We start from the raw sequence: 18,151 nt of genomic DNA, 5'->3' as shown, positions 1-18,151 counted from the left end.
ATCTTTTTTATAAACACATAAAAAATCCTATAACAAAAAACTTTCATTTGTTTCCTATAAAATCATTTTTAGTTTCATAAACTCAACTTTAACTTTGCTTATTATTTATTGTTTATTTCTTGTGTCACTTATACGGTTCAATTATGATCCTGTCATCATCAGCAGGTGGCGCTGTGAGATCCCGCTGGATTGTGCTGGTTTACAGACTGTGTGTTGGTCACTTGTGGATTATGGTCTGAAATGCGGAATTATTTTCTTCCTCTATTTTATCTTCATGGTTTATAAATAAATACATTTCCTGTGTTAATACTTAGCCTACTAGTTATTTTTAAACTTACTGTTATACTCTGACATGAGTTAAAATGGAAACGGAAACGTGGTTTTGTGAGAATTATCTCATTGTGCAATATGTATTTGTGGGTGTGTGGACAAGTTTGTTTCCACGATAGACACATGAAGATTGAAAAATATATCAGATATTGCTCATTTTTTTCTGTGAGTTTCTTTGACTTTTGTATTGAGATATTATTTTTAATAAGCAGTACGATTATTATAATCTTTTATGTCGATGTCTTCATAGGGTGAAGTTAGTCCAATTAACACTGAACGAAACTGTCATGTATCCAATAAGTCTGATAGCGCTTTATCTCCTGTATCTGAAAGGTAAGATTCATTGAATTGTTTATATTCTTTGTATTTGTTGGTAAAGTGATGGTGTGAGTGTAAATAATTGTTTATGTTTCAGGTGTATTCATGGACACAGAGACAAATGATGTGATCTGTGCTCCTGTGGATTCAGATGTGACGATGAGTTTACAATGCAGACAGTTCAGTGGATGTCCATCACCTCCATACATGTGGAGAAAGAGATCAAATAATGCGAACAAAAACATCAACATGACCTCAACGCATAAATACAGAAGAAATAACACTGACCATTATTCTTACTTAACAATTATGAGTCTAACAAAGGCAGATGCTGGCACATATTACTTTAGCCAGACCCAGAGATTTGGCAGTAGTATTAAAAATGTTACTGTATATGTGATAGGTAAGTGTTATTTATTTATTGAAGTAATACTTTTAATGTTCTGTGGTGTCCATGAATTCAAATGTATGTATTGAAAGAGAGTTATGGATGGATATTTGTGTAGATCTTCAGGTGGAAGTGAGTAGTGAGAGGATTACTGAAGGTCAGAAGATCACATTGACCTGTAAGACCAGCAGCAGCTGTCCATCAAACAAACTCAACTTCATCTGGTACAAAAACAAACAGCTTTTAAATCTTCAACACTCCAACAATAAACTAAACGTTGGTCCTGAAGATACAGGCAGATACTCCTGTGCTCTTACAGATTATAACTCATTCCCATCCGCTGAGAAAGACATCAATGTCCTCTGTGAGTAAACCTGAGATTTATTAAGAAGAAATATAAACTTATCAAACTGTATCATGACTCTTGTGAATGCTGCAGATGCTCCCAGAAACACAACAGCATCAGTCAGATATTTGGAGACGGGTGACGTGAATCTGACCTGCAGCAGTGATGCTCATCCAGAACCCAAATATAACTGGTTTAAAACCTCTGATACTGGTCAGATACTGGGACGAGGTCAAAGTTTGACTGTGAAGACTGGAAACACTGGATTCTTTTATTGTGAAGCTACAAACACAATCGGCTCTCAGAACAGCACAGTTATACGACTGAAAGGTGTGAATTTGATTTCATTTTTGTCTTTTTTTAACCCCTGGATTACAGCACAATACATAGAGCTGAATCATATTTAATAAACAACAGAGAGGTTTGAGTTTTAAAGTCTCTGATTATTTCAGGAATAAAGTCAGATGTGATGTTTGACAGACGTGGATTCATCATCTCTCTCTTATCTTTACTCATTCTTCTGATTCTGATGTTGATCTCTGCAGCTGTATGGAGGATGTGAGTCTTCATCTGCATTAAATAATATCTGCACTTAATATTAGTTTGTCTCAATATAGTATGCTTAAAGTACTTGGATGGTAAAAGTCCAGATCGACTGGTTGATATTAATTATTATGATAGGGAGGAGTTTAGTGATGACACATTGAATTAATCAATAAAATAGTGATTTACTGAATAAAATTAAGTGAACATTACATAAGAAATCATGAATATGTCCCAGTACTTGCATACTCTTTGGTTATGTACTAAATGTGTCAAGGGGTGAGAACCAGAAGTGACATTATCATGGTTTGATCTTACTTTCTATAAATCTTTAAATCAATTTAAAAATTATTAAGCAATCACTTGTGTCATTTGGAGCTTCTTATGAGCTTTCATTTGATATATATATTTCAGCCAAAATGTCACTTACATCCTTCTTGTTCTCCCCCTTCAGTATGGACTTCCTCTTTGTAATATATAAACAGTATATACTGGACGTAACATTGATCATGCTCTTTACATCACTTCCTTTCACATATCTGATGTCATCTTTTTGTTTGCCATTTTTACACAGAAGGAAAAACTTCAGACGTCCTGCAGGAAACGAGGCGAACACACAGGTAAAATATAAAAATGACTTTGTTTAAAGGTGCAGTGTGAACAGTATGTTTAGTTATGTTGTAAATAAAATACATACACACAAGACTCATATCATTAGCCAAATAAAAGATATTGGATTTTACACATATGGGTCACTTTATATCTTTAGATCACATGACCCATTGTTTTTACAATCACATCAATAACAGAACACTTTTGTTTGTTTGTAAAGTATTTAATAAATATTTCACCCTGATAAATGTTCAGTAATAACTGCTATATCTGCCAAAGTATCATGAACAAAACTTTAATGTACTGAGTTATTTTTTTTTTGTAATGTTTTGTCAACTGTTTAACCTTTGTTCAGAATGAAGTTTTGTATTCAAATATCCATGGACCGGCCAAGAATTCAGAACTGAAGAAGAGAGAAGAGTCGGATGATAAGGATGAAGTTCAATACTCTCATCCTTATTTCAGTAAAAATAAAAATACTAAAAATCCTGCAGTGGCAGCTTATGCCCAGTATGCTGTCATTAAAGTCTCATAGCTAAAAAAAATAAATAAAAGTCTCATAGCTCAGTGCTGACCTCTACTGATAAACAACACCATTACTCTTTATACTGATATTACAGATGAGCTATTTGTGTCACAGCTTATATAAAATAAAATACGCATTTTTAATGAGCTAGTATCTTAAATGTGGACAGATTTAGTTGATCTAAATATCATATTGCTTCTTTTTCATGTACCTAATGTATGACATTATTTGTGTAGCAGTGATGTCATGTATTGTTTTATCACTTTTATAAATTCATTGTTTTATATATATAAATCTGTTGAGTTGAAATAAAGAAAATTAAAACATTTGCTGTGATACATTACACAAGTGTCCTTGCTATTTATTTCAACAAAGTTTATTGGTTTAACATTAAACAGAAGCACCAGGACTTTGAATTTGAATTAATTTTAAAATTAAAATTATAGGCAATATAATATATAATGAATATTTGAGGTGTTTTCACATCTCTGTTAAAAATTATGTATAGACTGGTAAAGAAGAAGCAGATGTAATAAAAAGAAACTATTGTACAGTTTAGGTTTAGTGTAAGCTCTTGTTAGGTCTGATGTGAATGATGTGCTATGCTGTTTCTCCTTGCCTGACGTCAGTCGCCATTTGTGACGGTTACCATGACAACCGCTATCCTCCTCTAGAGATACATCTACTGATAAATGCAGCACTTGGTTTGCACTGTACACCGCATATACAGATGCACTTAAATATGGGAAATATAATTGCCATATATCTTTCCAACACTGTTGCCCAATGTATATTGAACACCTTTACACTTTAATTATATCGGTTATGGTATGTTTTAATTATGATGTCAGTTTTAATCAGTAAAGTACAAACACCAGACATAAATAATTTATTTCAATATTACACATATAATTTATATACAAAATATGAAATATTTAAACTGACTCATATTTTAGATGTTTTCTTGACTGATTCAGAAATAATAAATGTTTGAGAGATGAATTTGTGTTTGAGACACTATAGAGAGGCAGAAGAAAAGAGGATTTCCACTCCATATTAACACATCTATTTATAGCTCCTGCTGTATCTGTTTTTAGTACACATGTTATTGATGTTCTGCTGGCTCGAGGGTCCGCTCCTCATCTTCAATTCGGCCCCCAGGCATCATCACTGCTGTTTACTGAACTGTTGGGAGCTTTCACATAGTGTCATATTTAAAAATGCTTTCTTGTCTGGACTACTGTACTGTATATCATTTACTATATGTGCATGGGGCATTTTTATTTATATCTGATCTGAGAAGATGTCCTGATCTGATCTCTGACAGAGGACTACACATCTTTTTAACTGTAATGCATTGATTCTTCACCTGCTGTTCACTCTCATTGGTGTCATTAAATATTCAACATATCCAAGAGTGACTTTATCTTTGTATTAGACCTCACAATATGAAAGCAATAACACAGCAACACATGGGCTATCTATCTATCTATCTATCTATCTATCTATCTATCTATCTATCTATCTATCTATCTATCTATATCAGCAAAAATTATTTGGCAGAAATATATTTTGGAATATGATTAAAAAATTTATTTAAAAAATAGAATAGAACATAACAGAATAATAAAAGATATGGAATAGAATAGAATAGAATAGAATAGAATAGAATAGAATAGAATAGAATGGCAATATAATAGACATACGCTAGAATAGAATAGACATACACATAGAACAGAAATGGAAATAGAAATAGAATAAACAACAGAACTAGAACAGAAAAGAATACAACAGAATAAAATAGACATATACATAGATATAGAACAGAAATGGAAATATAATATAATATAATATAATATAATATAATATAATATAATATAATATAATATAATATAATATAATATAATATAATATAATATAATATAATATAATATAATATAATATAATATAATATAATATAATATAATATAATAGAAATAAAATAAAATAGAATAGAATAGAACAGAAAGAGAAAATAATATAATAGAGTAGAATAGAATAGAATAAAATAGACATAGAACAGAAATGGAAAAGAATAGAATAGAATAGACATAGAACAGAAATAGAATATAAAAGAATAGAACATAATAGGATAGAAATATAATATAATATAATATATAATTTAATATAATATAATAGATTAGAACAGAACATAATAGGATAGAATAGAAATATAATAGACATAGAATATAATAGAAATAATCATTTCAAAAAATGGAAAAATATTCAATATATGTTTGTATTCCAAACCTGTAAACATAACATTTTTAAAAAGGTTTAATTACAAAATATTTTTAGCTTCCAAAATATACTTTATAAAATTAACTTGCCAAATAGGTTGTACTTGCTAGTAGGATCTATCTATCTATCTATCTATCTATCTATCTATCTATCTATCTATCTATCTATCTATCTATCTATCTATCTATCTATCTATCTATCTATCTATCTATCTACATAATACATTTTAAGATGTCGCAGAATAAAAGCTTTTAAAGTTTTTATTCTGCGACATTTTAAAATGTATAATTTTAAGGGTTATGGTTAAAATGTATAATTTTAAGATGTATAATTTATTTTAAATGATAACTTTAACTCTCTCTCTCTATATATATATCTGTATATAAGCGTGTTTTTCCCTCAGTGAGCGGATATATTTCCTGTTTCTCCTGCAGGCGCTTTGTGTTGAGCAGCTGATGGATCGCACCATTCATCTGCGGGGAGAATAAACCTCACAAACAATTTAAATTTAACCGCATTCGTATGTTAACTCTGATTTAGAGTTATATTGGGGTATTATACGTTTTTTAGTTAATATATAAATGTATATATGCTTTTTAATAATGTCGTCAGGCTTTGATTGACAGGTAGTGCGTAGTGGTTCACCCCTCTGCCGCGTCTGTTGCCATGTTCCCGGTTTCCTTATGGGTGTGGTGAAGATATTACTGCTGAAAACTGACTGAAGCTCGTGCGAGGGCTGCGTGGCCCTTTAAATAATGTGTTAAAATTGAGTTTACGGCAATCGCGGTGATTTGATGTTTATTTGTGCTCGTGTCGACATGCGAGGCATCTGAAGCGACTGAACTCTGAATCAGGTGAGGAAGAAACAGCTGATCGCTGTGTTTCTCTTTTCCTTTCTGTTTCCTGCGGGTGAAAAACTCATGAAAGATGTGGCGTTTACGCATTTAAATGCACGGAATTACACCGCTGGACGTTCATGTCGTGTTTTGGAAATAAATTATGGTCTGACAGCTGATTCAATAAAACACAATCTGGTGATTAAAGTGATGAAGCAACAGGAGGCCTGATGGGGAGAGAGAGACGGAGAGAAAGAGACGTAGAGAGAGAGAGAGAGAGAGAGAAAGAGAGAGAAATACATGCAGTTCATGTGTAGGTGATGCAGGTGTTTATTCAGACATATGTATTGGTTTAAGCCTCTGATCAATAAATATATTTGAAGGATTGCTGTATCGCGACACTTGTCATCTTACTGTAGTAAACATCATGTACTGTACTGTACTGTACTGTCAATTGCCTTTGATAATAGCACAAACCCTAACCCTATAAAACATTCATATTTCTTTACAACGTTCATATGCCAACCAACAATCCCTTTTTGCTTATTTTTAAAATGTCTGTCTGGTGAAGGAAACCCATAGTTCAGTTCTTTCAGCAGAAGTGTTCAAGTTGATCAAGATCATTTTACTTTCACTTTGACATGTTGAAATCTCAGACTGTGTTTTAGGTCAAGTCCTGTGTCAAAGCCGTTCTTTCTAAATGAGAGATAAAAAGAAAAAAACATAGATATATTATGCACAGACATAGAATAGAATATAGACATAGAATAGACATAGAATAGAATCTACCTTTATTGTCATTGTTCAGAAAACAATTAAATACTGTTTAGTAGTTTAACAACAAACATAAAACAACAATGCAAAATAAACTATTTAATTTTGGACAGACAATATACAATGATTTATGAAAAATATACACTCACCTAAAGGATTATTAGGAACACCATACTAATACTGTGTTTGACCCCCTTTCGCCTTCAGAATTGCCTTAATTCTACGTGGCATTGATTCAACAAGGTGCTGAAAGCATTCTTTAGAAATGTTGGCCCATATTGATAGGATAGCATCTTGCAGTTGATGGAGATTTGTGGGATGCACATCCAGGGCACGAAGCTCCTGTTCCACCACATCCCAAAGATGCTCTATTGGGTTGAGATCTGGTGACTGTGGGGGCCATTTTAGTACAGTGAACTCATTGTCATGTTCAAGAAACCAATTTGAAATGATTCAAGCTTTGTGACATGGTGCATTATCCTGCTGGAAGTAGCCATCAGAGGATGAGTACATGGTGGTCATAAAGGGATGGACATGGTCAGAAACAATGCTCAGGTAGGCTGTGGCATTTAAACGAGTCCCAATTTGCACTAAAAGGGCCTAAAGTGTGCCAAGTAAACATCCCCCACACCACCACCATCAGCCTGCACAGTGGTAACAAGGCATGATGGATCCATGTTCTTATTCTGTTTATGCCAAATTCTGACTCTACCATCTAGTCTCAACAGAAATCGAGACTCATCAGACCAGGCAACATTTTTCTAGTCTTCAACTGTCCAATTTTGGTGAGCTTGTGCAAATTGTAGCCTCTTTTTCCGATTCGTAGTGGAGATGAGTGGTACCCGAGGGGTCTTCTGCTGTTGTAGCTCATCCGCCTCAAGGTTGTGCGTGTTGTTGCTTCACAAATGCTTTGCTGCACACCTCGGTTGTAACGAGTGGTTATTTCAGTCAAAGTTGCTCTTCTATCAGCTTGAATCAGTCGGCCCATTCTCCTCTGACCTATAGCATCAACAAGGCATTTTTGCCCACAGGACTGCCGCATACTGGATGTTTTTCCCTTTTCACACCATTCTTTGTAAACCCTAGAAATGGTTGTGTGTGAAAATCCCAGTAACTGAGCAGAAATACTCAGAACGGCCCGTCCGGCACTAACAACCATGCCATGCTCAAAATTGTTTAAATCACTTTTCTTTTCCATTCTGACATTTAGTTTGGAGTTCAGGACACTGTCTTGACCAGGACCACACCCCTAAATGCATTGAAGCAACTGCCATGTGATTGGTTGATTAGATAATTGCATTAATGAGAAATTAAACATGTGTTCCTAATAATCCTTTAGTTGAGCGTATGAAGAGTGCAGATAAGGCTGCTAAATGGCACTGATTGAAATATTAACCTCAAAGCACATATTATATGTACATCAAATACTTTCGGTACGAGTCCACTCAGGTCTTTCAGAAATACTGTCTGTTGGCAGAATCCATTAAACACCATGACAATTTTTCATCAAAGTCCTCTAAGTGCACGGAAGAAGAATTGGATGAATGATGGTGTGCGTATGTCAAGATGCAAGAGTTTTTTAGAATAGACCTAGAATAGTATTCTTAAACAAATGTATAATGGAGGTAGATGTTGGGAGGTTGTTGCGCTAGTTTACTCTCTTGCTAATGGCTTCTGGAAAATTGCCAAGTGAAAGTCCTTTTGGATAAAACATTACATGTAAATGTTGTGTATTCATTATTTTATTAAATGAGCAATGTAGTCACTTCCACCAAAAGCGAGACCAATCCAATGTGAAAAATACTGTTGATAGTGTACAGAGATGCTCTACAAGCAACCAAAAGCATTTATTTGTTCCTTAAATAACCAAAATGAGCAGTTCGGTTAAATGGATGATACACGAGACATGGGATGCATCGGTACATATTTGGCAGACGCTTTTATCCAAAGTGACTTGCAGTACATTCAAGCTATAGATTTTATCTGTATGTGTGTTGTGTTCCCTAGGAGACAACCATAGTATTTAGGAATGCACGGTAATTTGCATGCGATATCATGTGCATCTCGTCAGTAAAGCCTTGATTTGTATTAAAGGTGACATAGAATGATTGAACGGAGTATTTATCCTTGTTCTGTGATGTGACATGTAGACAACATTTTTTTGTTTGGGTCTGTAATGCCTTAGAAGCTTCCTAAAAACCTCTCTCAGATAGCTCTATTAGGGTGGGGGATTTTAAACAAGTGGTTTTGCACCTATTTGGCTCCCCCTACTGGCTTAACTTGCAATCTCATTACTGATTGGCTGACTTTGCTGCTACTCAAAAAATGTAGCCAATTATTTTAAAGTGGAGGGGCAGTTAGATGCCTGTGATGTCATAAGCATCAGTTTTTCAGATTGGGCTGTTTTCTGGCTGACATTTCTAAAAGAGGAATTTCTATGAGACTGAGATGCATAGCATGTTTAGCACTTTTGGTATGTTTGTGAATGCGGGTAGACTACCATTATTCAACAAAGACAAGGTAAAAATGGTTTTTCATTCTCTGTCCCCTTTAAATGGCCATCACCTGCTATTCAGATGGAGCGGCATTTACTACACAGAGCCGTAGTTCACTGACAAGCTGGGCCATATCGCAAGCAGAAATTAATGCGAAATTGCCCCGATTGTCAGTGAACTACGGCTCTGTGTAGTAAATGCCGCTCCATCTGAATAGCAGGTGATGGCGATTTACTACTAATCAAGGAACCGGCTTTACTGACGATATGCGCAATGACAATCACATGCAAATTATCGCACATCCCTAATAGTATTATAGTCTGAGTAATATATTTAGCATAGTAAGCTGTTTTTGGTCTTTAAAAATGTCACTACTTCTTGTCAAATAACCCATACTGGCTTCTGTCTGATGTTGGTAAAGTATTTTGCTGTCCATTCTGGTTTAAACAACACGCAATATTTACTGTTTTTCTTTGTATTTGTTGACGCTCTTACGCTCATTTTCCAGTCGGCTTTTTCAGCACTAGTGACATCTTTTGGACGTTGATAGTATTACATCATTCTGGACCAAAATCCTACACTGTTATATAATTATAACCAACTTCGAAGGACAGAAAAAAGTGCCCAGTGGGCCACATTTGGCCCGTGGGCCTTAGTTTGCCCACCTCTGATCTACAGTAATGTTGTATGCATGTCTCGCAGGTGTAGTCTCGGGTTCAGATAAAACAGAAAGCATGAGCGAGTTAGAACAGTTACGACAGGAAGCCGACCAGCTTCGCAATCAGATCCGGGTAAGTTTAACTCTTGTTTGTATTTCGAGCCCTATGAGAAAACATGTTTAATACACTTTCAGTTTAGATTGGCACGAAATTAATTTTGTGTTTTTCAGGATGCCAGAAAAGCCTGCAGTGACTCCACACTTTCACAGGTGCAACAAAACATTTACCTTACACATATAATGCAATGATATTAACACACAAACATACATACATTAGCCTACAGCATATGAGATTTGGGTTGTTTTTATTTATCATTTGCTGAATCTAAATTGATTATTAAACTACATACAGCACTGAGCTGATACAGAAGTCATGACTGGTTGTTATTATAAATCCTATAGATCCCGTTACACATTCATTTATAAAATGAGTAGGTGATAGTTTCATGTGAATGGTGTTTAATAATGCTGTGTGATCTTTAATCTCTTGCTGTTTTTGGGCTGATATAAAAAGATGACAGCAGGTCTGGACTCAGTGGGACGGATACAGATGAGAACAAGACGAACGCTCAGAGGTCACCTGGCCAAAATCTATGCCATGCACTGGGGCAGTGACTCCAGGTTTGTGTTTCATCATTTTTTCTGAGACCATCAGGATTTGTTGAAAAGTTAAATAAGCATACGATACAAATCTTTATCTAAGCCGTCTGATTAATATTACATGATTAATGTGAATCAAAGGTGCCGTGACCCCAGGGTTTCCTTTCTGTGCAACTGTGTTAAGGCTTTCCCACCATGTTATTCAAATCCCATCTGGGTCTCATAATAATTAGGGTTTCTTGATCAAACAATGATGTCATGCATATGTTTGTGCACAAAATAATAGTTATTGCTTTAGTGGTCAGTAGATTTATAATATCAACATTCAGTATATTATTTACAAGAATGAGCTTTTTCAAAACACCAAGACACTAAGTGAAGAAGAAAATCTATGTAAGGTATTTATTTAAATTAAGCATTTTGTAATAAGTAATTGAGTTATAGTCCTGGCAATCGCGATTAATTATTATTATATTCTATATAATGTATGTATATAAAGAAATAAAAATTATATATTAATAAAAAATTCTGAAATAAATATATGTATGTGTGTGTGGTTAAATATACATAAATTACACACAGCACAAACTCATATTATGCCAAAAATCAAATAAAATTTTGTATGTTAATAATCGCGATTAATCTTTGCCCAGCACTAATTATATTTATATATTTTAAATATTTGTACCACTTTTATTTCTTTATTTTTTGTCTTTTTGATTATCTGTGCCTTGTCACTGTCATTCTGTTCGTGCTGTGAAGATTTTCTTTCTTACCCCATTGGCAGATATTTTTGCTTGTTTTAACCCCAAATTCACTTAAATTTGATATTTTTGGTCTACACACTAGACTTATTTTCTTGGGTAATTTTGCTCATCAAGAAAATGGATCTTAATTTAAGGATTTTTTCACAAAAATACTAAGCAAGAAAGTCATTTTTTGCAGTATGTGTCTGAATGTAACTGCTGCATTCCTCCCTCAAGGTGGGATTTCTAGGCCAGAATATTCTCACTTCACAAGTCTATATGACTTTTTTTCCAGGTTACTTGTAAGTGCATCCCAGGATGGCAAGCTGATCATATGGGATTGTTATACAACCAACAAGGTAATGAGATGTCTGTAAGTGGAGTTACCTGCTTGTCTTCAGTGTTGTAGCAGTATAAAGGATGTTATGTGTTGATGCAGATGCACGCTATTCCCCTGCGCTCCTCATGGGTTATGACCTGTGCCTACGCTCCATCCGGGAACTACGTGGCTTGCGGTGGGCTGGACAACATCTGCTCCACCTACAGTCTTAAAACTCGCGAGGGCAATGTCAAGGTTAACAGAGAGTTAGCTGGACACACAGGTACTTAGGTCTTATATGCATGCACACATTTGATCTTCACAGACTCTGTGATGGTACACAATAGGCTTGTTCGACTTCATGGGGCGCCACAGGAACCGTCAGCCGGATGACATCAAAGTTCCATGAGAGCGATTTAAAAGCAAACTCCTCCGTATGATTTCACGAATCACTCTCGCAGTACTTTGACGTCAACCGGCTGTCGATTCTTGTGGCGCCCCATGAAGTCGAACAAGCCCTTATGTCTCTAAACACTTTTATCTGTAGGTTATTTGTCCTGCTGTCGTTTTCTTGATGACAGTCAGATCATCACAAGCTCTGGTGACACCACTTGGTGAGTTGATGACATTATAAGTTATTGTTAACTAATTGTGCTTATCGCTTTAAAACTCGGAATGGTTCATCAGCAACATGTTTTGAGAGAACTTTTTGGCGCCACCTAGTGGTCAAGAGATTTGAGGCTATATCTCTGCATCACTTTATCGTATTTACACCAAATTTGGTGGATGTCTTCACAAGGCGGACCTGAGGCACCATCCAATGTTTCAGCGCAGCGCCACCTAGTGCCCTTGTTTGGCTTGCTTTTGCTGCTTGCAGATATATTTACTTTAATTCTTGGGCTTGGGTTCAGCCAATAATTATAGTGTTCAAATATGTCAAACATTACTGTTAACTAATAAACCAGGATGACCCATTCCCAATATTAATTAATAAATCATAGATGCGTATTCGTAGTCTTATCATATCTTTAATGATAAAGTGTAAGATCTCTGATGTTTAGCTTTCTCTCTTTGCTTGTGCTCCCTCTTCCGTTGCAGTGCATTGTGGGACATTGAGACAGGCCAGCAGACCACCAGTTTCACAGGACACACAGGTGACGTCATGAGCTTGTCCATCAGTCCTGACTTAAAAACATTTGTGTCAGGAGCCTGTGATGCTTCAGCTAAATTATGGGACATCAGAGATGGCATGTGTAGACAGTCGTTTACCGGCCACGTCTCTGACATCAATGCTGTTTGTGTAAGTATTTGTACTGTAGTGTTACATGTTTGTGCATGTTTGATATTGGTTTCAATGTTTGAGATGTAATAGCTATTTGTTGACTACATGACTTTTACTCTTACAGTTCTTTCCAAATGGAAACGCCTTCACCACGGGCTCAGACGATGCTACATGTCGCCTGTTTGACCTGCGTGCAGACCAGGAGTTGATGTTGTATTCTCATGATAACATCATCTGTGGAATCACCTCTGTGGCCTTCTCCAAGAGCGGACGTCTCTTACTGGCCGGATACGACGACTTCAACTGCAATGTCTGGGATACTTTAAAAGGCGAGCGGGCAGGTGAGAGAGAGTTTGCACTGTTATTGTCTTAAATGTCAAACTTTCTTGTCTTGTTTAGGTGAATCAGATGCACATATTGTCTTTTGTTTTCTTTCTGCATTCTGTTAGTATAGTAGAACATTTTTTCCAAATGATCAACAATTACAGAGGTCAAACGTTTCCTGTAGTTTTTCACCAGCTTTGCACACACTGCAGGAGGGATTTTGGCCCACTCCTCCACACAGATCTTCTCTAGATCAGTCAGGTTTCTGGCCTGTCACTGAGAAACACAGAGTTTGAGCTCCCTCCAAAGATTCTCTATTGGGTTTAGGTCTGGAGACTGGCTAGGTCACTCCAGAACCTTGATATGCTTCTTACAGAGCCACTCCTTGGTTATCCTGGCTCTGTGCTTCGGGTCATTGTCATGTTGGAAGACCCAGCCTCGACCCATCTTTAATCCTCTAACTGAGGGAAGGATGTTGTTCCCCAAAATCTCACAATACATGTCCCCGGTTATCCTCGCCTTAATACAGTGCAGTCGCCCTGTCCCATGTGCAGAAAAACAACCCCAAAGCATGATGCTACCATCCCCATGCTTCACATTAGAGATGATGTTCTTGGGATGGTACTCATCATTCTTCTTCCTCCAAACACGTTTAGTGGAATTATGACCAAAAAGTTATATTTTGGTCTCATCTGACCACATGACTTTCTCCCATGACTCCTCTGGATCATCCAAATGGTCATTGGCAAACTGAAGACGGGCCTGGACATGTGCTGGTTTAAGCAGGGGAACCTTCAGTGCCATGCATGATTTCAAACCATGACGTCTTAGTGTATTATCAACCGTAATCTTGGAAACGGTGGTCCCAGCTCTTTTCAGGTCATTGACCAGCTCCTCCTGTGTAGTTCTGGGCTGATTTCTCACCTTTCTTAGGATCATGGAGACCCCACGAGGTGAGATCTTGCATGGAGCCCCAGTCCGAGGGAGATTGACAGTCATGTTTAGCTTCTTCCATTTTCTAATTATTGCTCCAACAGTGGACCTTTTTTCCCCAAGCTGCTTGCCAATTTCCCTGTAGCCCTTTCCAGCCTTGTTGAGGTGTACAATTCTGTCTCTAGTGTCTTTGGACAGCTATTTGATCTTGGCCATGTTATTAGTTGGCTTCTTACTGATTGCATGGGGTGAACAGGTGTCTTTATGCAGCTAACGACCTCAAACAGGTGCATCAAATTTAGGATAATAAATGAAGTGGAGGTGGACATTTTAAAGGCAGACTAACATGTCTTTGAGGCTCAGAATTCTAGCTTGATAGACTGATGTTCAAATACTTATTTGCAGCTGTATCATACAAATAAATAGTTAAAAAATCATACATTGTGATTTCTGGATTATGTCTCTCACAGTGGACATGCACCTACGATGACAATTTCAGACTCCTCCATGATTTCTGTGGGAGAACTTGCAAAATAGCAGGGTGTTCAAATACTTATTTCCTCACTGTAGCTCTGTCATTTTGTGTCAGATTCCAACAAATTATACATCATTTTAAAAAAAAATAATAGAGAATGTCAAAATATAAAAAATAATTTTTGAAAATTTGCTCATTCCGACTCATTTTTGCCAGCATGGGTCAGATATTCATGTATAAGTCTTCCAGTCTCCGTCTAAGGTTATTCTGATAACTCTCTCTCTCTCTCTCTCTCTCTCTCTCTCTCTCTAGGTGTCCTAGCCGGTCATGATAACAGGGTGAGCTGTTTAGGGGTGAATGATGATGGGATGGCTGTGGCCACAGGTTCATGGGACAGTTTCCTTCGGATCTGGAACTGAACTGTAAAAGCGCTCTTAAAATCTCCAGATTCTGTCTCTCTGTCTTTCCACAGCAGTTATTATACTTGATTTTTAGTACGTAGTGCAGTCCTGTGGATCAGCCAATCATCACCGTTCGTCGGCCACAGGAATCATGAGATTATTAAAGTGTCATTGTGTTATATGTAAATATACATGTATATGAATATGGATATGGTATATATGTACAGCATTACGTGTATGTATATACCATAGAGTATATACATTATACACCGTTAGTGTTTCTGTATATATTTTTCTATTTGATCATTGGCCGTAACTCTTTTTGATCTTTCGCTTTTTCCTTTGTTTAATGTAAATAAGGAACGATGCTAAACACAACAGAGCATTTAACACACAAGTCTGTATTACAAAATTTGACATTGTTTCTCCATGTGTTAGTGTAAAACACTTTAGGTGTCTTTTATGCTCATAACGTCAAGTATGCATCCTCTGGACATTTCACTTTTATCTTTTACACCACTGAATCGATCAGCATTTATTGGTGCTTGAAAGTGTTTAGGAAGAATACAGTGATTTTTTTTGTTTTTTTTTTGCATTGCCTTGAAACCTTTTTAAAACAATATTACACTTTGATTTTTAGGGGTTGTGCTCCTAATTAAGCCTTAAATACTCGAGAACAAACTAATCTAGAAAATACATTCACGTTGCTGGTGCTTAGAAAGATTTTGTTTAGAAATGACCACAAACCCATCTCTTAAATTAGTTGAAGCGTTGCAATGTTATAAAGCAGGAATATATCAAAAACAGTAAAGGGTGATTCTGACATTAACAAATCAGCAAAAATTAAGAAATTAGATTTTGCATAAAGAAAATAGTAAAATACTGTAATGTATGCCGATGCACGCTTGACAAATAAAAAAAATGATCAATTAAAATAGAAAATATCACAATGCACAGAATATCAAAGTAGTATTATCAAGCACAATATTATTTCTAATTTCTGTTACTTAAAGGGTAAATATAACTTAGATGTTTTTTGACAGGACTCCTAAAGTCATTTGTAAGTTACGAGTTATTTCTAACAAAGTATTTTTGTAACTCTTTTAGTTAGTGAGTATATAAATGTGTGTAGAGAGGTTTAAATGAGAAACACTATCTGGTCAGGATGAATTCCTCTAGTATTCATGTTATCAGTTTTGAGCGCATGTCTGTGTTTTTTGTCATGTGTATTTCAGCCCCTCCAGTAATCCAGCTTTAATATAATATGTCTGTGCCATTTTAACGCCTCATTTAACTGTGAAAAGTATTTTAGGTTTGTTTTGTTGGAGAGTGAAGTTGGTCAATAGCTTGACATTATTTTGAGGTATTAAGAAGTGTATTAGTTTTTACCCTTTACAGTATCAAAACCTTTGTTTTTTTAGCAAGTTTTCAGAGTTGGTCAGTAAAGAATAGAGGAATTCATTTAAACTAGTTCATAACTGTGAAAGTAATTGTTTGTTTTTTAAGTCTGGGACAGTCTGCTGGTATTGTTATTGGTTATTATTATTTGTTCGGAATTTTTGTTGATTGTGTAAAGATTGCCAGCCAGTAATTCTTGTTTTTTTTTTTTTATTATTGGTTGAGATTAAATGGTTGCTTTTATTCGGTTGAATTGAACAGTTTTAACATCTAGCTGTTAGTAGTTGTGGTTTACAATAATTTCCATGGCCAAAATGCAAATGTAAAACTTTAGGAGCTTTAAGAAAAATGCTGAAGACTTGAAACTATTTTTATTTTCCATGCAACAGGCCAAACAACTCATTTACATTCCCAATACAAGTATTCATAAGTATTTTACTTTGGCTGATTTGTATTCTGCATTGTGTTTTAAAGCCAGTAACACCAGAAGTGTGGTGCCTTGTGTAGTTTCACAGTGCCATAATTTCAAATAATCAATTTAATAACATTTTATTTCTCAACTTTTTGGTATTTGTAAAGTAACATGGTTATAATGTTGCCATACACCGATATAACCAATAAAAAGAAAGACTTTTAACCATAATTAAAGATTCCTGTGTATGTGTGCCTTTTTTATTATCTTATCATTCATTTATTTGGACACTTACCTGAAAATCACCTGCATCTTAATACACATCTGATGTTATAATCTAATCAAGCTTTCTTCAGAAATTAATGCCAATTTGTCACGTCACGCCACGTGACCTTTACCCTTGTTGGTTGTTCCCATTCACTACCCTTGCGGGTTGTTCGTGTACAAAAAAGGCCACTGAATTAAACGGCTGTAAAAATTTATCAGATTCATTTTTTATGAAGCCAGAAATGAAGCTCTGTTTTTTGCACAGGCCTACTAAAGGGTTAATAGTGCCACATGGTGATCAACAGTAAAAATGACAAATTTGACCTCTTAGCAAAAGGAAAAAATACCAACATTCAAAAATGCATGGTAAAAAGGTGTCATGGCTTTGCAATCAAAAAAATTTGTTATAATGGAAGTCAATAGGCCAAAAAAGCCGCGAACAACTTATTAGGCAGAAAAAAATAAATAAAAACTGATGCTGCAAAAAAACTAAAAATGCATTAAAGCCAATGTTTTTACCAATCTTTGACAAGCCCAAGACCCAAAAAAATCCAGTCCAGAATCACTTTTTATATTGAAAATCTGTAATTTAGTTTTTTTTCATCAAATCAGTGACACCACTTATGAACTTGGCAATTAAAGAGTTAAAATCATGGACATTTTTTAAGCATTTGGTAGTCAGTACTGAGGGCGATTAACAGATTTATGCAAAAAAATTGGAAAAAATATTAATCTGATACATCTTTACAGCCGTTTAATGGTTTTTTGTACACGAACAACCCAAAAGGGTAGTACATTTGCCCACGGTATATTTCAAAGCATTTTCTC

At 35.5% G+C, this 18,151-nt stretch overlaps 3 protein-coding genes and 1 long non-coding RNA gene across 4 annotated transcripts in view; 3 read left to right on the top strand and 1 right to left on the bottom strand.

Moving 5' to 3' along the window:
- Window positions 1–219: 219 nt before the first annotated feature.
- Window positions 220–1,029, top strand: LOC135740659 (uncharacterized). The gene is made up of 3 exons (XR_010529233.1): window positions 220–495; window positions 581–663; window positions 746–1,029. It is a non-coding gene; the product is annotated as an uncharacterized lncRNA (long non-coding RNA).
- Window positions 1,030–1,138: 109 nt separating this feature from the next.
- Window positions 1,139–1,944, top strand: LOC135740800 (B-cell receptor CD22-like). The gene is made up of 3 exons (XM_065259330.1): window positions 1,139–1,400; window positions 1,476–1,712; window positions 1,835–1,944. The coding sequence occupies exons 1-3, from the start codon at window positions 1,139–1,141 to the stop codon at window positions 1,942–1,944; spliced, it is 609 nt and encodes a 202-aa protein (XP_065115402.1).
- Window positions 1,194–18,151, bottom strand: part of tbce (tubulin folding cofactor E) — an 89,968-nt gene continuing 73,010 nt past the window's right edge. Inside the window, exon 18 of the mRNA XM_073811873.1 lies at window positions 1,194–1,203. The gene's annotated coding sequence lies outside the window, so the exon portion shown is untranslated. The remainder of the gene's footprint in view (window positions 1,204–18,151) is intronic.
- Window positions 6,015–17,294, top strand: gnb4b (guanine nucleotide binding protein (G protein), beta polypeptide 4b). The gene is made up of 10 exons (XM_065259261.2): window positions 6,015–6,197; window positions 10,151–10,239; window positions 10,338–10,376; window positions 10,681–10,787; window positions 11,808–11,871; window positions 11,952–12,114; window positions 12,379–12,445; window positions 12,930–13,131; window positions 13,238–13,454; window positions 15,158–17,294. The coding sequence occupies exons 2-10, from the start codon at window positions 10,183–10,185 to the stop codon at window positions 15,262–15,264; spliced, it is 1,023 nt and encodes a 340-aa protein (XP_065115333.1). The 5' UTR covers window positions 6,015–6,197; window positions 10,151–10,182; the 3' UTR covers window positions 15,265–17,294.

Source organism: Paramisgurnus dabryanus, chromosome 14 (assembly GCF_030506205.2).
Source record: "Paramisgurnus dabryanus chromosome 14, PD_genome_1.1, whole genome shotgun sequence".
Lineage (NCBI taxonomy): Eukaryota > Metazoa > Chordata > Actinopteri > Cypriniformes > Cobitidae > Paramisgurnus > Paramisgurnus dabryanus.
This window is presented reverse-complemented; position numbering and strand designations above follow the sequence as displayed.